The 22346-nt window shown below is 34.8% G+C and overlaps 4 protein-coding genes across 4 annotated transcripts; 1 reads left to right on the top strand and 3 right to left on the bottom strand.

The window, feature by feature from the left end:
* Positions 1–380: 380 nt before the first annotated feature.
* On the bottom strand, positions 381–1688 carry LOC104238658 (ATP-dependent DNA helicase PIF1-like). Its single transcript, XM_009793080.2, has one exon. It carries the CDS (start codon positions 1686–1688, stop codon positions 381–383), a length of 1308 nt encoding a protein of 435 aa, XP_009791382.2.
* Positions 1689–3141: 1453 nt separating this feature from the next.
* Positions 3142–4820, bottom strand: LOC104238659 (uncharacterized). The gene is made up of 2 exons (XM_009793081.2): positions 4536–4820; positions 3142–4206 (listed from the first exon to the last, which is right to left on the bottom strand). The coding sequence occupies exons 1-2, from the start codon at positions 4818–4820 to the stop codon at positions 3142–3144; spliced, it is 1350 nt and encodes a 449-aa protein (XP_009791383.2).
* A 2432-nt stretch (positions 4821–7252) lies between these two features.
* On the bottom strand, positions 7253–13548 carry LOC138882835 (replication protein A 70 kDa DNA-binding subunit A-like). Its single transcript, XM_070163470.1, has 8 exons — positions 13446–13548; positions 13257–13326; positions 8424–8548; positions 8264–8345; positions 8061–8178; positions 7825–7982; positions 7616–7736; positions 7253–7507 (listed from the first exon to the last, which is right to left on the bottom strand). Exons 1-8 carry the CDS (start codon positions 13546–13548, stop codon positions 7253–7255), a joined length of 1032 nt encoding a protein of 343 aa, XP_070019571.1.
* A 3130-nt stretch (positions 13549–16678) lies between these two features.
* Positions 16679–18697, top strand: LOC138884298 (uncharacterized). The gene is made up of 3 exons (XM_070165410.1): positions 16679–17182; positions 17262–17357; positions 17430–18697. Exons 1-3 carry the CDS (start codon positions 16698–16700, stop codon positions 17824–17826), a joined length of 978 nt encoding a protein of 325 aa, XP_070021511.1. The 5' UTR covers positions 16679–16697; the 3' UTR covers positions 17827–18697.
* The last annotated feature ends 3649 nt before the right edge of the window (positions 18698–22346 follow it).

Genomic DNA, 22346 nt, shown 5'->3' with positions numbered 1-22346 from the left:
AAAAAAAAAGCCACCATTCACACAAAAAAAAATTACCTGCAAACTATAAAATATTCAAATAAATCTGCAATTGTAGATTGTAAAGATGAAGCTACTGTATGTGATAGTATATATTAATATAATTCCCAATTCTCATAATGATCTTCTATTTTTTTGTCTATCCTGAATGTTACATTTGCTATAAGTTTCGAATATTGACTTCAATAATAGAACTGAGTATTCTTAGAACTAAAAGGAACGCATGCAACTTTTGTGTAAAACTCTGAAGGAAAAATTGTATAAGATGAATTTGCAAGAGTATACATAATATGATTACGGTAAGTTTAATAAATTTATTTCAATTAAAAACATATCGAGAGATTCTTTTTATATTGGTAGATCTAGTACACAATGAATTCACAGAAAGATAGAGAATAGCAATTTGACACAAACTTGTGTGGTGGAAGGCCACTTGGTGTTAAAGTATTTAAGTGCTCTTCCTGGTAGTAGTTGTTGGTATCATCCTCTGTGGAGTCAAAACTCAATAAAGTTCTGCTTTCACCAGGAAATTTAGCAATTAACATCTCATTTAGTTGATCAACATACTCATTTCTGCTAGCCAAGATAGCCCTTTCTGTCATGTATTTTGCACAGCTTGACATTTCATCTAGAGATGGAAATATTTCTCTTATTAAATTATCTTCACCAGTACTATCACCATCATGTTTGACGATCAATTTTTCTAGAAGAAGGACCATATCATCTCTTATTGTAGGTTCCTCTCCATTACCGATCCGTAGTAAGAAATCGCTGAATGTTGGATCTGCTCTTGCCCTCATATTTCTTATTAATTGAATCTTTTCCATTTTATTCCACAAATATGATTTTACCAAGCTTGCATTTATTGTTTCAGCTCTGGTAGATTTTGGAACTACTGGTAGTACTTGACGAAAATCACCTCCGAAGACCATCACTTTTCCACCAAAGGGTTCATTAATATCTATTATATCTCTGAAGCTCCTATCAACGGTTTCAATCGTCTGACGATTGGCCATAGGTGCTTCATCCCAAATTATTAGCTTTGATTTTCTTATCAATTTAGCACCACCACTCTGTTTTGACATAATTGTGATTGTTGTATCAGTTGTCTGAAGAGGGATGTCGAATCTAGAGTGAGCTGTACGACCTCCGGGTAAAATTGCAGCTGCTACACCACTTGTTGTCGTTGCTAAAGCTATCATGCCTCTTGATCTGAGATTTGCAAGCAATGCACGATATAGGAATGTTTTTCCAGTTCCTCCGGGTCCATCCACAAAGAACAATCCCGCTCTGCCAGAGTCGACTCTCTCTAATATAGTCTTGAAAGCTTGTTCTTGTTCAGGATTTAGTTTTGATTGTGCATCAAAATCTGCGGGCGATACATTTATAGACCTTTCTTTGATTATTTCTCTGCATTCCGATACATTACCATTATCCCTACCATGATCAAGTTTAGGTAAGTCATACTTGTCAATTTTCTTGTCCATGCTCTCTAAGAAATAATTTATGCTCTTCAATGTGCATTGGAGTTGAGCAACAGGAGAATTGTCATGTATTTTTCTAAAATCTTTTGACATATCTTCGTAATAGGTTTCCCAGAGCTTCCTAATGTCCGTTGGATTACAATGAACCAAAATTGTTGCAAATAAATTTCTCAGCGCCGATGGCATTTTGAAGAGGACCGCTTCATGTAAGCATTCTGAAATACTGTTGTCTGATTCTAATAAACCTCTTTCCTTTGCAGCTTCTTTGAATGTTTCACACTCTCTTACATTAACAATTAGCAAGTCTTTAAAAGATAAGGGTCCTCTGACGTGATTCAACAATAATCTCAAATAATACCTTTCGCCTTCTCTAGGATTAGCTATAACATTGAGTAAAATTCTATATTAGCTGTTAAGACTAATCATTGTCATTTATCCAGATAAAATACAATAGGGTGCAGACTGTCAGTATAATGTAGCCAAGTCAATGAATGATGCCAAAATATATTCCTTCTTTACTTAAAAGAAGTGTCGTTATTTAAACATGTTGGATTCTGAATTCTTGTTGAAGCCTTAGAATATTCTTAGCTGATAAGAATTGAAATATGTTTATCAAGAAACATATAACACCAGCTTCTAACTTTGCTGTGACAAGTGCAAATAGTTTTTGATAATTTTGCATTATACACATTTGTAGATATTTTTGTATGCAGCACAAAAAATATTTTCCATTTAGTATCTTCATCACATTAACTTCAAATCGGCCATATGCCGAAAATAGATTAGGCATTAGCTGAAGTCATTGTGTCTTATTTTATTTCAATCAATCATGTAACGAAGCTAATGGATTCAGCTCTAAGAAATAATGATGAACTCTTATAGACTGCTATATAGCCATATTGCAGTAAAAGGAATAGGACCCCCAGAAAAAACTATCTAGAATTACTGATTCTTGTTCTTATTGATTAGAACTTTAAGTAATAGCCCTATTCTATTTTGCATAAATAGTTCCAAAGGACTCGCATTTGTTTCCGGACTATAAATCACAGCTTCGTTATACTTTTGACTATTTTTGCGTTGGCGTCAACCTGTCATTACCCTCCTTTTTTATTTGGGTTTAGGATTGGCTACATTCTGAAACTCACATTTATGTTGTGAACTTTCTACCCCTGACTTCTGTTTTTTGATAGCCTGTATATCAGATCCTAGACTGTGTATTATTTGGTTGATGCCTTAATTGTTTTAATTTATCAAACACAAAGTGCCCAATCTTACAAGACTAATATTGTTTCAAATTATTAATTTCATCAAGATTTATCTGAAAGAGAATAGATAGATCATCTTACCAGTAGCAATTCGACCAATAACTGATCTTGTTTTTCTTTTTATCCATATCTTTCCATGTGAGTTCCACACATAATACTCTGAAAATTCTTTGTATAGGTATTGTCATGCTTCAGTATCCCTCGAGCATGTCCGAAAATACTCCGTGAGCATGGCATATTCCCACGCAATCACATTTTGCAAATTTTGCTTGCTCCAATAGCACACTGTGTATTGACATTTCACAGAAACTTGTATAGTTATTTATTTCATCAAAAGTTTTAATTAACCTTGTTGGAGATAAATATTTACCTGTTTATCTATCCGGGAGATGTAGTTGAAGGTTAATGACAGGAGGTTGCATTTCACTGAGATTGAATTCATAAATTCTCCATAGTGCTTCTGGCGGAGATACCCAACGTGCGTCTTGAAAATTTTGGATTTCATCAACTACTTTTTCGCCATCATCTGGTTTAATATAAACAGCACACCTATCATGTCCTTTATATATATACTTATAGAGATACTTGTTTGCTTTCACTCCAGAGCAAGACTCCACATTAATATGACAATTGTATCTAGTTAGTAAGTAAGGATTATATGACACAACCCACTGATTATTCATTCTCATGCCACGAACATTTACGATCTTTCCATCATTTCTTCTCTTATAAATAGGGTATCCATCCTTTCCTTGTATTGATTTATTACTAAATGGCCTAGGATAGTGATTCTTGCACTGACTATCCTTCATGCATGAATTTGTTGGACGATGTTTTCCACATGGACCATGCATCATATGCTTGATAACTAAGTCATGCAAGAGTGGATATTCTTCTTCATCAGGAAGTTCTGCAGAAATAAACTTGTCATATTGGTCTGCTGATGTTATCTTGTACCCTTGTTCAAGTATTATCAAAAGGTGTATGTGTGGTAGGCCTCTTTTTTGAAATTCAACCACGAAGACATGTGCCGCAACAGGACCAAATATTTTTTTCTTAAAAATCTGATCCTTTAAATCTTGTAATTTTGCCCTAAAAATTCTAGTCACTAAGTCTGGTCTATCTTGTGCAAATTGTCCTTCACATAGATTTTCCTGGATCTCCGCCCAATCGGGATTACATGTCATTATGATAAATAAATCTGGTAAACGTTGAACCAAATCCATTGCATCCATATACCTACGGTGCATTTCTCTAGGGTCTCCGATGAATGATGCCGGCAATATTACTCTTTGGCCAACTTTATCTCCTCTATATTCTCCGGCCATGATACTATCAACTATACCTTGCAATATTTCCCTTCTAAGTAGTGCTTGCTCTAATCTAAAAAATTCAAGTCTTGTTGTTTCTAACTTGATGTACATGTCAACCACAAATTGCTGCAATAACCGTCCGCACAATAGTAGTATTGTCTTTTCTCCTTTGCGTATTTGAAATTTGTAGCAATAATACTCTCTACAAGACACACATGATTTAGATTCACGACGTACCCCTACAAAAATAAGTCGTATCTATTAGTGTAGTTAATATTCAAATAAGAAAACTAAAGTGATACGTAATTTAATTGCAATACTTTACCTTGCTCCTCTTTGTGAAACACCTCATTAGCGGACGTGTATGTTGGGACATTCTGGTTTACATTGGCAACTTCAGATGTACTTGCACCTCTTTTTGATTTATAATTGTGTATTCCTTAGTGCCAGCCAACCTCTCCATTTGGAAAAAGCAGAGGATATTGGAGTGGGTCATAGCAACCATAATAATGTTTGACTCTATGTTTGTTGTCGGAATGCTCATGAACAATAATCTCTCTATTGAATGGTACATTTAGATTGTTTCCATCTACCCAAATTGTAGCAATTTGATCTACCGATGGTTTGTTGTAGACACGTTGATCCAGTGTAGCATTAGCAGCAATTTGAATTTGTAAATCTTGGAAGCTTGAATGATCCTTTAGCTGGAAAAGGAATTGTGCATAAGGATTCCCATCCATTAGCTGCCTAATTTTTGTCACAACTTCCTCAGATAAGTTGGCTTCTTGCAATTTTGAAATCCGATTGCATAATTCATTGTCCGTGTCAAAAAAATATAATTGAAAATAACATGGATTATCCTCACGTGGAAGCAATTATGGAAGATTGTGATAAATTTGACCTTGTGCCTTAAAGGTGTAAACTCCTTTCCTTGAAGATGCAAGTTCTTTGTCAAGTCTAACACCAAAAGACGTAAATGCAAATATACTATTATATGCTCTAATATTTCGACGGAACTCTTTTGCTTCGTCTGACTCGTCAACAAGTAACTCGTATAATTGTATTGGAACTTCAGTATTTACCAATCTTACTGATCCCTCCCCGCAACAAAATGTTGGAGTTTCATGCTGAAACCTCATAGCGTGACAATGAATACAATCGGGAACATTTTCCAACTTTTGAGTACAGGATGTAGATGGTTTAGAGACAATTTCACCTATATTTATGTAGCCAAATGTTATGAATAGTAGAAGGTAATAACTCGAACACAAATAAAATATAAGTAATTTTGCTGGATAATTTAGTACTGCATATTACCTTCAATTTCACACTCTTTTGATAGAGCTTTCAAAAACCAATTTATCCTGCGTTGCTTCCTTGGTCTTCTTTCTTCAATATCAATATCTTCCATTGATTGAGTCAAGATTTCCCAAAAATAAGAAGCATATTTTAGATCCAAAGTAAATTCTACTAATTATATTTCAAAAAATTGACGACATGCAAAGGTTTATAAAGAAGAAAAAAAAAAGACAAGGTCCTTAAAAAAATTATGGCAAAAATGACGAAGGTATCAGTGAAAGCTAAATATGAGAGTGACAAAGTCGCCGCTACCGGCGCTGCAACTATAGCAATCAACGCCGGTGATTTTAACCTCCGTGCTTCTATGACCGATGCTACCGTAGTCAATGGTCCAAGCTTAAATGGCTTATCTGTCTGAATAATTGGTATCCTACATGGACACCTGCAGAATAGGCTATATGAAGAGACAAGATGCATGAGGACTTGTTCCATTTGAGCATGAAAAACTTAAAATGGTCAATGACCATACTATTAAGATGGACTCCACATGCTGATACGTTATGTTTTTCAAAGGCAAACTTCTCAAGCATTTTTGACATTCTTCTATGGTCAATGGTTATACTATATATGTCAGCATGGAAAAGCATCCACAAGAAATGGCTAGTTTTAACTTCAGATGGTAAAACAAAACATTTAATGCACAATATATCAATCACCGACAAATATCAGACATGGATCATTTTTTGTTATGGTGTGAAGTCATATATGTTTTCTTGTAATTCTTTCTTTTCAAATTATGATCGGGCTATTCTATTATAAGTTTGGCCGTTTCCTTCCATTAATTATATGCACATCCTCTTAGAAAATATAATACGGAAACATTCATATTTTTAGTATTATAATATTGCATATGGTAAATGTAACTGATTTTGATATATACTTAGATTTTTTTGTGTAGTCGTTCAAATAAGGAAAACTTTAATAAGTAAAGTTTTAGTTGACTTTAAAATACTAAATATTAGAAAAATAATTAAATGACTATTTTGTCTAGTGTGAACTTTATTTTAAAAGGGTAAAAAAGATGAACGACATTTCGCTAAGGGCCTTCGTGCTTTTAATATAGTATAACTAAGTAAAGGGTAACGAATTTATAGTAGGATTTTAGATGGATAATGGTCCCAGCAATTAAATTGATTTATGCTATAATGAATTAGAATTTCATTTGCAGAAGTTGCAGTAAATAAACATTTTTAGCCTATAATATTTTAGTGGAGCAAAAATTATTTAAAAACAATTAATACACATGCATGAATAAAAGTGATTATGTATTGATCTGATGTAATAAGTTAAAATATGCAACTTGAAGTGAATTTTGCCAAGGAAACAACTACAGGCTAATAGTAATTTTACCTGAATTTTGTTCTTCATATATATTGTTGTTTCCATAATTTGACTTTGACGCATGTAAACATTATATTTGCTAAATCTCCGAATCGCATAAGAAACATTGCCTTGATCTATACATGTAGAAAGAAATATTTTTTTTAAAATTAATGCCGCAATTAACAAAATTATAAAGAACATAATTTGTTAATTATGTTTATATGTACCTTGTTTTGCCATATGTGGTTAATGAATCATAGCCTGTGGAATACAATTAGTAGTTAATATCGTATTCTAATTCAGCTAAAACACACATAGTACAAAGAATACACCGAGTAAAATTGATATTTAAATATTATATATGTTATGCCAGTAAAAGTTGTTCCTTATTATTTAAAAGAAAATAGAAACTTCAACAATCAATAACTATCTAGAATACGGGGAAAAAAGAGCTTATATTTCTTAGAGAATGCAACAATACTAATCCTTTTCAATTTTGACTTTTTTTGCAAATTATTGGGTTGTTGATGTCTTCTTCGACTTTTTTGGTCTTCTTGATTCCTGTTTCCGTTTGTATCTCTTCATCTATTTCAATTGCAGCAATTTTTTCAACTTCCTGTATCTCCTCCGCAATAAATCGTCTTCCATCTCGATCGCCACCATTTTTGGAATCAATTTTGACAAGAAAGGTGAACTCTTTTTCCCGACTCAACACCAATTTACGATAAAATTTGGATTCTTCTTTCTGTACAAAAAAAAGAGTAAATTAGTTAAGATTGAATAAGGTATTCAAACCACATAAATGTCACTAATTTGTATATTTTGTAATGGTGTAATCAAGAGATAATCTGACCTTTTGAGATATTGATTGTATATACGTTGTAACATCACAACCAAGCAAGTATCTTGTAGATTCAAACAGTGTAACATAACAACGTTCTTTCTTATCAAACACCTCAAGCTTTAGAATATACCTACAAATTCATAAATAATCAAACAATTAGCTCATTTATTGATATGTGAAAATGTAGAGAAAGAATTGATTTTTTTTATGTGTTTTACTTTTCCTGGTAATCAACATTCTCGACGCCACAACGATGACATTTTGCAATATTATTTATAACGTCCACTTTCTTGTAACATTTCTTGCAAGAAGAATACCATGGTTCGTCTTTGTTCATTATATCTTTTATTCTTGCATTAAATTTAAAATATGTATCCTGCAAATAAATATAAAAAAATAGGTTAAATAGGTCATTTTTAAAAAGTATAAATATTAAGTAGTTGGAATAATTTACCTCTTTATTGTCGAACGAATCATCTTTGATGTCCTCAATCTTTACTTCTCGAGCATTTTTCAGTTGTATACTTGGCAATAAACTAATATCTATGTTTTTTGCCTTTTTATAGTCATGCCTGCATATTGTGTAATTAGTAAATAATAATAACTATATTTTACTAAGATTGCTTAAACTTAAAAGAAAAACTAAGCAAATATTACCATTTTTGGAGAGCTACCGCCTTTTCAAACTTTGGATTTATCATTATACTACTAATGTATGTAGTAGATATTGAAAAATTTCCTTCACATATAAAAAAAGGCTAAATATAATAAAAAATTCTACAATTTACAAAAAATACCAAAGCTCTTGATATATTACCTCTATATGATGTTTTCCTAACATCACATGCCGCAACGACAGGTTTTTCATCAATCAATTTTTGTAGTACTTGACCGTCTATCTCTGAGAAATCATTCCATAAGGTTACAGTCTTTCTATCAACCCTGAAATTTACAATTAAATATATTAGACATTCATCTTAATTACGAAGAAACATTTAACATATTGAACTAAAACTACCAACTTACATCTCGTTGATAAGCACTATCTGTCACACCTCCTTTTTCCGCGCCTGCGAGGGGCGTAGGGAGTTTTCTCCAATTAAAGGACAGTCGAAACGGGATTTGTTTATTTGTTTCAGAGTCGCCACTTAGGAGATTTAGGGTGTCCCAAGTCACCAATTTTAATCTCGAATCGAGGAAAAGAATGACTCTATTTAACAGTCTGCGCACCAGAAATCCGGATAAGGAATTCTGTTAACCCGGGAGAAGGTGTTAGGCATTCCCGAGTTCCGTGGTTCTAGCACGGTCGCTCAACTGTTATATTTGGCTTGATTATTTTGATTTGTTAAATACATTTTTATTGCATGATTTTATTGTTACCGCTTCTATTTAGATTTAAAGACCCTTCTTTGAATCGAATCACGCGTACGTATATTCGTGTTATAAATTATATTTTTTAAAACATGCGGAGTTGTGTCACGCGCACGTGTACACAATAATATAGATAATATTTTTATTAAAATAATTATTTTCGAAATTATGCTTTAAATAAAATCAAGAACATTCGCCCTTTTGGTATAATTAAGTAGTGAACCTCACATCTCGGGTTTTTATGAAATTAATAATGATATTCTCCGAGAAATCCCTTTTATTAAATATTCGATCGAAGTCACGCGAACGCATAATCCGAATTGCTTTTAGAAATATAATTAGGTTACGCGAACGTATCCCTAATCACAAAAATATTCTTGATGGTAGTATAAATTTTCCACAAATTGTTTATTATATCCACGTATTTTTATGTGAACATCATGAGAAATAAATATTCTTCTAGTCTCTAAATTCCTTAAAAAGAATTTACAATTTATTGGACGTTGATCGCAATTTATATTTTTTCGCGTATGAATTATATTCCTCAAACCATTCGAATTTGAGGAGTAAAAATAAACAACGTGTGATTAATACTACCATTTAGTGAATACAATATTTGCCTACCCAAATAAACAACGTGCAAATTACGTATAAAAATTGGGAAAGAATGGATGTAAGAAAGGAAGTGATATTTTTGAAGAATTTTCATTGTTCTATTTGAAGCGAATGCTAAAAAAAATGTTATAATCTATAAACCTAATCACCTTCTACATTACTTGTTTTTTAATCCAAAGTTGTAATCGTTTGGTTAATTTGTTTACAATGGTAGATAAGAATCAAGTTGATAAGAAAGAGAACTATTATACAAATTGATTCAATAAAATTGCATCACATGCAATATAGTTGTACGTTTGAACCATTCCTAATATTCTAAACTCGTAACGAATTATATCAACTCACCTTTCACTTATGGTTATACATGTAACTGTTATCACGCCATGTACGAACAACATACAAATTTCATCAATCTAGCTTTAAATAAAATCGGACTTTTGTGACAAAATATGCTAGTAATGTAGTTTTTTGATACTTCCATACTATTCCATATTTAGCCAACAATATCATAAGATTTAATTAATGGCTAGCTTTCTGCCATGTTCCCTATCTTATAATTTGAATATAGCTATACTTAATGAAATTCTGAAATAAATAATATTATTACAAAGCTTATGCGAATTTCAAAGGATGATTAACTAACAGTTCTCACATCAAATGTAAGCTACTATATTAACCAGCTGAAACAAAACTGAAATTTAAACTAATAGATTTAAACGAGTAAAAGACATAATTATAATTCCGAACTTCATTTATTTGGCAATGTTGAAGCTTTCCACAACATGAGTCTAAAATATATACCTGATATTGGAAGCAAAAGAAAAATGAAGATGAGAATCAGCAGCAGTAATAACAGTACAACAGCAACAACTGCCTAGCAACAGTAACAACCCAGTAACCGACCGGTGGAGTAGTAATCCCAAAAACAAAAGCTTTAAGCTTTAAATGAAACAACAACCATTAATACTAATTTCAAACAAAGAAAGAAAGCAGAAGATTTTTAGTTTTTATTTTTATTTTGAAAGCTTAAATATTTTTCGGAATTTTTCTTTCTCTTAAATGTTCAGCCCCTTTTTTTTCTCTCTTCTATTCTCTGTCCGTTTTTTCTCTCTATCTGTGTGTGTTTTTCTCTATCTGTATTCTCTTATAAATCTGATTTCAAGACTTCATATATATAACCCATCCCATAAATCTTTCAATTAATTAAAACCAATACTTTTTCTCTACCAAACTCATTATCTTCCCACTCATCCCCATTATATTAAATAAACATATCACACCACCCCATTATATTTTGTCCCACATGCTTAACATAAAATAATGCAAGATTCCCCCACTAAATTTTGTCTTGTCCCCCCTTTATATTAAATAACCATATCACAACCCACCCCATTTTATTTTGTCCCCCATGCTTCAAATAAACAATTACAAAATGTACAATTCCTAAACTACCCCTCCGACCTTACTGAAATTACTAAACTACCCCTGAACGTACTGCAAATTACCAAACTACCCATCAGCTATAACACATCAATTAATCAAACTTAACCAAAATATAGACAATATGATTAATTTCTAACAATGTTCAAACAACAAATTTCATGAACATGATTTCTTCAACATTTCAACAACAAATCACATGAACATGATTTCTTCAACATTTCAACAACAAATCACATGAACACAAATTGAACAACAAAGAACAACTAAAATTTGATTGAACAATATTTTAGCAACAAACAATCCTATTTTCGGATTCAACAACAACAACAAACAAGTATATTTAGATTTCTAAATTCAATAATATTGAACTTAAAATCAACTACTCTAACAACATTACAACAAACAATTCCTATATTAAACTTAAACAAGATTATGAGACAAATTCAAGAAATAATCATAAATGATAAACAAGAAATCAAACTATACAAAATTCGGATTCAAGATCATCCAAACAAAGTATGAACATGAATGAATCTATTTTAACACAACAAACATGACGGATTAAAACGATTAAATCAATATATTTCCTTTAACACAACTAAATTCTTTTTAGACAAATAACAAGATCGACGAATAAACAATTATGAACTTAAGCTTGAACTTAACAATATTAACAATTTCTAACAATACATAAACACATGAAACAAATTGAAGAAATAGTTAATTAAATTTCAATTTGAATCTAACAAACATCAAACTAACAAATATTCACTTAAACAATAATACAAACATGAAATGAATATGAAAACAACTAATTAAACTTCTATTTTGAAATCTGAAAATTAATTTAACAAAGCACATGAACATGAACAAACTAGAAAAATGATTTCAACGATGAACAACGAACAAAACAAGAATTGAATTCTTTAACGATTTTAACTTCGAGAAATATAAAAACGAAATATGGACAAAATAAAACTCAAAAACAACTAACCGGAGATGAATCAACGACGAACTTCGATTGTAAACAAATTTGTCCAAGCCTCGACCAAAGCTCGAACGAAGGACGGCGAAGACGAAGAAAAAGTAGAAGCAGCCCGCAGCTACTGAAGCATCAGCAATCCGTCCAACACCTGCTGCGACGAGCAGCAGCAGCAACACTGCTGGAGCAGTAGCACGAAACAGTAGCAGCAGCAGTGTCGGAGAAGATGCAACGGCAGCCATGGGAGCTCGAGTTCGAGCTCGATGAAGCTCGTCCATGGCTGGACGCGGCGGGCAGCAGTTGTGGTGGTTTGTTTGGACGACACAGCAGCAACATGAAGGATGAAAAACGCAGCAGCAGCAGTGTTGGAGAAGAAGAAAACGCAACAGCAGGAGGAGAAGCAACTACGGGCAACAATGGTGGCGTAGAAGTTGCTCGACGAACTTGAAAAACGCAGCCATGGCAGCGAGGGGATGTCGTGGGGGTGAGAGTGGTTGTGTTGGCAGGGGTGTGAGGGGGAAGGGCTGCCATGGGAGGAGCTTGGGGTAGGAGGAGAAAGAGAGGAAGAAGAAGAAGATAGGAGGGGTGGGGGCGGATGACTTAGTCTAGGGTTTTCTTCTTTTATTTTTGTTTTTGTTTTGTTTTTGTTTTGTAAAAAATGAAAGACAAAGGGGGTTTGGGTCTTTTGGGTTATGGACTGGGTCGACCCAGTTCGAAATGGACTGGGTCGTAGGGAAGATTGGGCCATTTTTTGGGCCTGTGGCTTGAAATCGAAGAAGAGGCCCAATTCCGACTTTCCTTATATTTTTGCTCTCTTTTCTTCTTTTATTTCTCTAAAACTAAATTATAAAAATACTTAACTTATTATTAAGAACTAAATTAAGTTATAAAAGCGCAAATTAACTCCCAATAACAATTAACGCACAATTAAGTAATAATTAAGCATAAAATTGTATATTTGGATATTAAATGCTAAAAATGCAAACGATGCCTATTTTTGTAATTTTTAATTTTTGTAAAACAAATTTAATTACTAACAATTGTAGAATTAAATCCTACATGCAAAATGCGACATATTTTTGTATTTTTATTAATTTAACAAATAAACATGCACAGACAAATACAAATAATTATTCAAAATATCACAAAATATCACAAAATTGCATACCAAAGAAAAATCATTTTATTTTTGAATTGTTTGGGAGTAATTCTCATATCGGGCAAAAATCACGTGCTTACACTATCTCCCTTCGTTTCTTTGAACCTTCTCCCATGGAGGGTTTAATATCCACTAAAATTCCAACTATATCTAAAAAGAATATCAAAATAATTATATGTATATTACCCAAAAATTAATAAGCAGAATAGAAATAAAATATTGTTTGTATATTTAGTGAAAGATTATGGGATGAAATCTAAACAACTTACCAAAAATTGTTCCATTGGTACACTTTGATGCCTCATCGAATGAAATAAAATTATTTGAAAAACCAATTGTCGAAAAGTGACTATTGCTTTCTTCAACTAACATATTTTCCTTAAATTCAATCTCAAGCTCCTTGTGCACTGATTGAAAATTCGGATTTGCACTATTGATGCGTCCGTTTATGATATAACAGATCTTGTTTTGTTGTAAATAATTTTTCCACAACTCAATATAACCATTGAAAAGTGTAGCGTGAATTTTTGTTCCCTATAAAAAATTTCACTGTAAGTTAATCTGATGGTTAAAACTATAATATGAAAAGACATGAAGTAAAATATTGATATAAAATAACAATTACCTCTTCGTCAACTAATGTCACAATTTTTCGGGTGCCTTGATTTGTTTTATTGTTGAACTTTTTTACTATTCCACTCCCAAACACTAACACTCGTATTACCCAACTTGAATCGGATACTCTTAGACTATTAATTGGGACACATTGGTCTAACAATTCCTTTTCACTGGCCATTGCAAGTGTACCTAAAATAAAACATGCTTAAGAGTTTTATAAGTTATCAAAGTGACTAATTCAATAATTGATTATTTTTATAATATAAGGAAGATTGTTTACCTGAACAGATGTAATTGTTGAAATCTGAGTGATTCAAGCATGGAAATTGCAATAACGCAAATCATGTAGTATTAATATAACACAAATTAAAGCAGATAGTATAATTTTTAATTCTTTTTAAAACAAGCAACTTGAGCTGGCATAGCAATTGTAAGTATTATTAATTATACAACAAAGGAAATAAATAATACTAATATTTAAATGATAAGACTTAGATCGAATGTCTAACCGATTTTCTGTGATGAATTGCAATTCTTCAATAACCTGTAACAAAATTTATAAATTATGTGAGATGTAAAATTAGCCAAGTCAAAAACATGAAACAAAAACTATATAATAAAAAATTATTGATGCAACAATAAAAATAAATTAGTGATACAACACTAAAAACTGGTGCATGCAAACGTGCTTGGAAAATACAAAGTAGCAAAAGATGTTGATATTAGTAAAAAAAACAACACCTGAAATCGCGATATTGGAATAGGGTGAACTTTGATGATTAAATTGTGACATTGTAGCTTCTTTTATAGAAGTATTATGGTACACAATTTGACACATAAAAGGAATTATATAAAGTAAATTTGTGTGTAAGTTAAAGAGACAAGAAAAATTTATCAAATAATAAAAACTTCTACCAAAATATTTCCCTGGACGAAGTCAAATTCTAAACACTTTCCTTGTGTGCAACGGACGAAGGAAATTTTTTTACACTTTCCTTGTGTGCAACGGACGAAGGAAATTTTTTTTGTTAAGTTTCCTTGGGTTAGAAACAGGACAAAATTTAATGAGAGTAAAAGTTTAGGAAATTTTTTTTGTTAACTTTCCTTCGGTAAGAAACGTGACAAAATTTAACCAATTAATTAAGGCAAAGTTTAATAACAAATAATTGAAGAAAAATTTATCAAAAAATCAGAAAACTAAATTAATTAAGTGATATTTTTAAATATTTATGAAATACTTAAATTACTATATTGTCCTATGGGAACTATATGTCTTAAAGGTAAAAAAGACGAACGACATTTCGCTAAGGTTCATAGATAATTCACGGAGGAGGAATCTGATTTTGACAGAGGGCCCGCACGGCTGGTTCTACCCATTTCTTATTCCCCAAGAACACTCATTCAATAAAAAATACACACAAGAGCAAAGTGAGGGAGGTGAGAGAAACAGTGAGAAAGAGCGGGAGAAGGGAACGATGATTCAGTCCAAAAAACGGAGGGACTTTGATAAGAAGGCACGAAACAGACATAGAGAAAAGAGAGAGATTAGGCAGCAGTTGGAGGAGAAAAGTAACCCAGCAATTTTAGATCCATAGAGCCGCAGCCTCTTTCTCCAAAAATAGCATCTTCATAGCTTCCTTTTCTATTAATCATCATTAGACACCACTCATTTTTAGCAATGTAAAACACACCACATCACCACCTTGAGCCTCTATTATAACAACAACAACCCAATAAAGTCTCACTAAGTGGGGTTTAAGGAGGGTAGTGTGTATGCAGATATTTCGAATATTCTCTGATTGATTAAAGCTTCTGTTAGTTGAGCAAAATTCTTTGGGTTTGAGGTTTTAAATGCCCGATCTGAGTGATAAGGAGGTGAAAAAACTGTCCGATTTTGGGTTTGAGGTCTCAGTTAAGGGGCGGTTCGAGAGGTTTGGTTCGCGGTTCTAATCTCTGGTCATTTGCGGAACAAATACCCGATTTGTTGTGTAATCCGAGTTTGAGGTTCTGTCGATTAATTTGATTGTTGCGGCTGCGTGAGGTCTATTTTCTAACTTTACCTAATCTTTGGTTTTGTTGCTCTTGTTGATGCTTGAATGGAATATTTGGTTAATTCTCTGTTTGCATTTCACTTTTAATAAACTTTGCCTTTGTCTTATTTAGTGGGGGTTAGCTTGTCTTTTAGTTTATTTATTATTTATATCATTGAAGAAAGTGGTTATTGATATAATTAATTACGTAAAAGAGTCAAATATATTCCTCTACTATTAAAAAAAGGTTTAAAAATACACTTCGTTGTACTATTTGGTCATCTCAGCCCCTACCGTTATACTATCATTCAAATATACCCCTCAATTGGACGGATTGCCACGTCTTCCTATGATTAAAATGACCCATCCCTTTTTTTTAGAGTCCGGAACCCAATTGTGGTTCTTTTGGACTCAAAATACATAAATAGGTGGGAAAAAAAGATGACATTTTTATGTATAGCGCCACAATACTTGGCGCTATACAGTAACGTTAAATGTGCCGTTACTGTATAGCGCCAAGTATTGTGGCGCTATACTGAAAAAGCTGACACACCCAGGTATAGCGCCACAATACCTGGCGCTATACAAAAGTTTTATATATAGCGCCTGGTATTTTAGCGTTATACTCCACTTCAATAATTCAAAAGCATATAGTGCCAACTTTTTGGGCGCTATATATATATATATATATATATATAAAATTTCCGGCTAGCCATTTCCTATATAAAGAGGTTAGGATTGTACATAAATTCATTCAAAAAAATTTTTAACTCTTGTTGAAACGTTTATTGTTGTTAAATTCTCCAACATTTTTTTATTATGTCTGAAGAGCGTAAAATAAGAGTTTCATTATATTGAGGGGGTGAAGTTGTGATGGAGAATAATTTTGTGGGCTACAGTTTACATGTTCAGTGTCATGTTAAATTGCCACTTACAATAGAGTACGATAAATTGATATTGTTGTTATGCAAAAAAATGAGTGTGAGGAAATGTTCAGTGATACTTAAAGTAACTGGAAGATATTCTTATTCCGTCACTCCGCAAGGGGTTGCTTTTTACTCGGAGTTTAACATCGACGATGATGAAACTTTGAGTGATTTTCCGAGGACTCCAGACGAATGCCGAGAATTTCTTGTAATCACAATGTTGGAGATGTACGTGAAGGTCGAAGCCATTCCAAAAAATGAGGTTGTGCGTAGTAGAGATAACCCTCAGTCATCGAATGGTCATTCTGTAGCAGTTTTTGCCGGACTGGTTCCGGATGAAGGAGTTTTCCTTGATTTAAACTTATCACCGCCGGCGAATGAGCAACGAGAAAATAATTTATACCCTGTTTTCCATAATAAACAAGATGAGTGGTAAACTTCAATTTTCATTTGTGTTAATTATGTATATTTTGGCGTATTGAATTTGTATTAACGCTCATATATTTAATAGGGGGTACCGGCCGGATATGAATTTTACAAGTGGCTCATCCGGTAGTCATCACCTAATTGAAAACGTCCATCATGGAATTTTATCACATTACGACTTGTAAGTGAAGTGATATAGCCATATGGAAAGCATTTATTAATTCAGTAGCTTATATTTTTGTTAGTTGTGCAGTGAAAACGAGCAAGTTGAACCACATGTACTCGCTCAATTGACCGAAAACAGCGTATTACATCGGGATTTGGAAGATGCACAGAGTGAGGAACATAACAGTGATTACGATAACAATGTCGATGAATCCGGAGATGAGACACCATTTTTTCGTGAGGATGGTGATGAGCAGGATGAGGAGGAAGGACCTGATTTGAAGAGAGACCCCCCTAGACGAAGAGTGTACAAGTCCGAAGTGTCGTTTCATTCAAGGGAGATTCCTTACATTGATAACTTGCCAACCGTGCCGGATGTAGAAGCTCTCACAAGGGATTTTGATGAAATTCGAACAGCAATGTGGGATGAGTCTAGACCAACGGTGCTTGCAAAGGGGATATTTTTCCTGATAAAGTGCGCTTAAGCAGGGCTTGTAAAATGCACAACGTAAAAGAGTATCGTGAGATGCAAGTATGGGAGTCAAGTCCGATGGTATACAAGGTTATTTGCCGCAGGTGGTTTTGGCCATGTAATTGGATGTTGCGTGCGACCAAGAAGAATACAGGTATGTGGAAAGTGGGTAAATACATTCTCACCCACACATGCGAAATGGACACATTCAACGGGAATCACTTCAACTTGGATATTGACTTGATTTCTCTTGTACTTATTCCGCACCTCGAAGCGTCCATAAGGTATACAATCAAAGAGTGCATTACATCAGTCCACCAGGAATATGGCCATACCATTACGAAAAGAAAGGCATTTCTCGGGCGCAAACAAGCGTTTGAAATTGTCTATGGTAATTGAGATAAGTCATTTGCATCTCTACCAAAGTACATAGCCGCACTGCAACACTTTAACCCCGGGACAGTTGTTGAATGGAAGCTTGAGCAGAGTCCGGGAACACCAGAATACATATTCAATTACGTGTTCTGGGCGTTTAAGCCAGCAATTGATGGTTTTTCGCATTGCCGGCCCGTAATATCTGAAAATGTTGGTTTATGTTTAGTTAACAATGGCATGCTGAAATTGTTGGTTTATGTTTAGTCAACAATGGCATGCCAATTGGAAGAGTTGGTGGAAAGAGTTGGTGTGGATGCTAGGAGGAAGCTTCCTCCTTTGATGTCACCCATGACATCAAGAGGAGGTAGTTTGATGTCACCAATGACATCAAGAGGAGGTCTTTACCTCTATAAATAGATGCACTCCTTCACTTGTAGAAATCATCCCAAAATAATACAATACATTGTAGTGAGTAGAGAGTTAAGAGAGAAATTCTCTTAAGTGTAATTGGGAAATCTCCCCTTCCTTTGTTAATATTAAAAGGGCAATTGTTCTCTGGTGGACGTAGGATTATTTTGATCCGAACCACGTTAAATCTTGTGTTCTTTCTTTTACGTTTCCGCTAACAATTGGTATCAGAGCGACAGGATTCTTTAACGATCCAAGGAGAAAGAACAAGCAAATATGAGTTCCATGAAGTTTGAAATTGATAGATTCAATGGACGCAACAACTTCAATATCTGGAAGATCCAGATGATGGCGTTACTGCGGAGGGAAGGTTCAATCCATGCTATTGACGGAAAGTATCCTACGGATATATCAGCTCCCGACAAGGAGAAGATTGAAGGGGATGCATTGAGTGCAATCCAACTATCCCTTGCACCTAACGTGCTTTGTGAAGTGAGTACGGGTACCGAAGAGACGGCCAAACAGTTGTGGGAAAAGCTAGAAGGGCTATACCAAGACCGATCAGTGACAACAAGAATGTTGTTACAACGGCGTCTTCACACATTTAAGATGGGGTCAGGTACTTCGTTACAAGATCATTTAGATGCGTTTAATAAACTTGTCATGGACTTACAGATTGCAGGAATTAAAAGGGAGGAGGAGACGCTTGCATGTGCTTTGCTATTTTCATTGACTTCAGGATATCGTGATATTGAGAATTCAATGATGTATAGCAAGGAGCCTATCAAGCTTGAGCAAGTGCGGCAGACACTTAACTCTAGTGATGTGCGGAGGCACATTGAAGGAGATAGAGATGACCAGGCAAGTGGCCTCTTTGTAAGAGGCCGGACTAGCCAACAGGGAAAGACCAAATCAAAGCACAGATCAAAGTCTCGTGTGAACAAGAAGAATACAGAGTGTTGGGGTTGTGGCAAGAAGGGGCACTTTGAACGAGATTGCCCAATGTCAAAGTCCAAGGAAAAGGCGAGTGCATCTACAGTTGAACAGGTACATAATTTTGATAATGATTATGTACTAACAACATCGTGTAATAATAATAGTAGTTATGAAAACAAATGGGTGTTAGACTCTGCTTGTACTCTGCATATGACGTTCCGAAAAGACTGGTTTAGCAGCTACGAGAAAAGTGGAGGAACCGTAGTAATGGGCAATAATGCAACTTGTGCAATAGTTGGCATTGGCTCAGTTCGGGTTCGCTGCCATGATGGAATCGTGAGGACTATTACACAAGTCCGTCATGTTCCTGATCTGAAGAAGAATTTGATCTCCTTGGGTACTCTGGATGAACAAGGCTACAGGTACATGAGCGAAGCAGGAACTATGAAGGTGACTAAAGGTTCTTTAGTCATGCTGAAAGGCAAGCTGGAGAACGGCCTTTACACATTGGCCGGAAGCACCATTGTTGGCTCTGCAAATGCATCTACAGTGCAGTTATCTAATGATGACAAGGCAAGACTATGGCACATGAGACTGGGTCATATGAGCGCACGTGGACTGGAGATGTTGAGCAATCGTAAACTTTTGGAAGGTGAGAAGATCAGCACGCTTGACTTCTGTGAGCACTGCGTTCTAGGGAAGCAGAAGAAGGTCAGCTTCAGCACTGGCAAACACAAGACAAGAGGAGTGCTAGACTACATCCATTCAGATTTATGGGGTCCTTCTAAACTTCCATCGAAGGGCGGAAAGAGGTATCTTCTCATTTTTATTGATGATTTCTCACGAAAGGTTTGGGTGTATTTTTTGAAGGCAAAAAGTGATGCTTTTGAAGCATTTAAAGAGTGGAAGATTTTGGTTGAAAATCAAATGGAGCGGAAAATCAAGTATCTTCGCACAGACAATGGCTTGGAGTTTTGCAATGAAGAGTTTAATGAATTCTGCAAGGTTCATGGGATCTCAAGACATAGGACTGTCAGGCATACCCCACAGCAGAATGGAGTTGCCGAGAGAATGAACAGAACTCTTCTTGAAAAGGCTCGTTGTATGCTCCTACAAGCCAAAATGTCCAAAGTATTTTGGGCTGAAGCAGTTCACACTGCTGCTCATATTGTCAATCGATCTCCAGCATCGGCAATTGACTTTAAGACTCCGAATGAGGTATGGTCAGGTGAACCCTCTAACTATTCATACTTACGAGTATTTGGGTGTCCAGCTTATTATCACGTTAATGAAGGAAAGCTTGAACCAAGGGCTAAGAAGGCCATATTCGTAGGGTATGTGGATGGAGTAAAAGGGTACAAACTTTGGTGTTTGTCTTTACTCAAATTTATAGTTAGTAGAGATGTCACCTTCGATGAATCCTCTATACTTGATCCCCGTAAAGTTTCCGTGGAGTTTTCAGGAAACAAGAACAACGAGCAGGTGGAGCTTCCGGTGGAGCTTGCCAAGGAAAAGGATCAAGAGACTCAGGTTAAAGATGAGTCAGAAGATGTAGGCGTTGAAGAACTTGCTGTCAATGAACCATACACAATTGCGAAGGGGAGGGAGAAGAGGCAGACACGAGAACCGGAACGCCTTATAAATCAAGCAAACTTGATTGCATATGCGTTCGTAGCTGCACAAGAAGAGATTAAAGATCTGGAGCCCTCCTCGTATATTGAAGCAACTTCTTGCAAGGATGCCGCACAATGGCGGTTAGCCATGACTGAAGAGATGGAGTCTCTTCACAAGAATCAGACATGGGTCTTAGTGAAAAGACAAAAGGGGAAGAGGACAGTTGGATGCAAGTGGGTCTACCGAAAGAAAGAGGGAATTCCTGAAGTGGAAGATGCTAGGTTCAAGGCGAGATTGGTTGCAAAAGGTTTCAGCCAAAAGGAGGGAATTGACTACAATGAGATTTTCTCTCCGGTCGTGAAGCATAGCTCAATTCGCGTGCTACTAGCATTGGTTGCACAATTTGACTTGGAGCTTCAACAGCTTGATGTCAAAACTGCTTTCTTACACGGTGATCTAGAAGAGACAATCTATATGGATCAACCTGAAGGTTTCCTAGCTGAGGGAAAAGAAGATCACGTATGCCAACTAAAGAAGTCTTTGTATGGTTTGAAGCAATCCCCTAGACAGTGGTACAAGAGGTTTGATGCATTCATGACTACACATGAATTCTCAAGGAGTGCATTTGATAGTTGTGTGTATCACAAGAAGATGTCTGGTAACTCAATGATTTATTTACTGTTGTATGTTGATGATATGCTTATTGCTGCTAACAACATTACAGAGATAAATGCTTTGAAGAAACTATTGAGTAAGGAATTTGACATGAAGGATTTAGGAGCTGCAAAGAAAATCCTTGGTATGGAGATTTCAAGAGAAGACGATGTTGTACATCTTTCTCAGAAGAGGTATATTGAAAGGGTTCTCGAGAGATTCAATATGCAAACGTGCAAGCCTGTAAGTACACCATTAGCTCCTCATTTTAAACTTTCAGAGTCACAAATGCCTCAGTCCGAGGATGAGGTGGAGCATATGTCAAAGATTCCTTATGCCAGTGCAGTTGGTAGTATTATGTATGCTATGGTATGCACACGTCCAGATATTGCTCAATCTGTAAGTGTGGTAAGTAGATACATGTCCAACCCAGGAAAGAGGCATTGGGAAGCTGTCAAGTGGATATTGAGATATCTCAAAGGAGCTTCTGGTGTTGGTCTTACCTTTCGAAAAAGTGGTACAGGTATTTCAATTCTCGGTTATGTG

Source organism: Nicotiana sylvestris, chromosome 12 (assembly GCF_000393655.2).
Source record: "Nicotiana sylvestris chromosome 12, ASM39365v2, whole genome shotgun sequence".
Taxonomy (NCBI): domain Eukaryota; kingdom Viridiplantae; phylum Streptophyta; class Magnoliopsida; order Solanales; family Solanaceae; genus Nicotiana; species Nicotiana sylvestris.
The sequence above is the reverse complement of the archived record's forward strand: the minus strand, read 5'-3'. Positions and strand labels throughout refer to the sequence as shown.

Bases quoted from the DNA above. Each gene is read 5' to 3' on its own strand.
- LOC104238658 (XM_009793080.2), bottom strand. From the start codon at position 1,688: ATGCCATCGGCGCTGAGAAATTTATTTGCAACAATTTTGGTTCATTGT.
- LOC104238659 (XM_009793081.2), bottom strand. From the start codon at position 4,820: ATGGATGGGAATCCTTATGCACAATTCCTTTTCCAGCTAAAGGATCAT. The intron at 4,207-4,535 runs GTTGGCTGGCAC...CGGTTATTGCAG, and splicing joins TGCTTTTTCCAAATGGAGAG to CAATTTGTGGTTGACATGTA.
- LOC138882835 (XM_070163470.1), bottom strand. From the start codon at position 13,548: ATGTTAGTTGAAGAAAGCAATAGTCACTTTTCGACAATTGGTTTTTCA. The intron at 13,327-13,445 runs GTAAGTTGTTTA...TATTCTTTTTAG, and splicing joins TACCAATGGAACAATTTTTG to ATATAGTTGGAATTTTAGTG. The intron at 8,549-13,256 runs GTAAGCACGTGA...TGTAAATTTCAG, and splicing joins AAGAAACGAAGGGAGATAGT to GGTTGATAGAAAGACTGTAA.
- LOC138884298 (XM_070165410.1), top strand. From the start codon at position 16,698: ATGGAGAATAATTTTGTGGGCTACAGTTTACATGTTCAGTGTCATGTT. The intron at 17,183-17,261 runs GTAAACTTCAAT...TATATTTAATAG, and splicing joins CATAATAAACAAGATGAGTG to GGGGTACCGGCCGGATATGA. The intron at 17,358-17,429 runs GTAAGTGAAGTG...TTAGTTGTGCAG, and splicing joins ATTTTATCACATTACGACTT to TGAAAACGAGCAAGTTGAAC.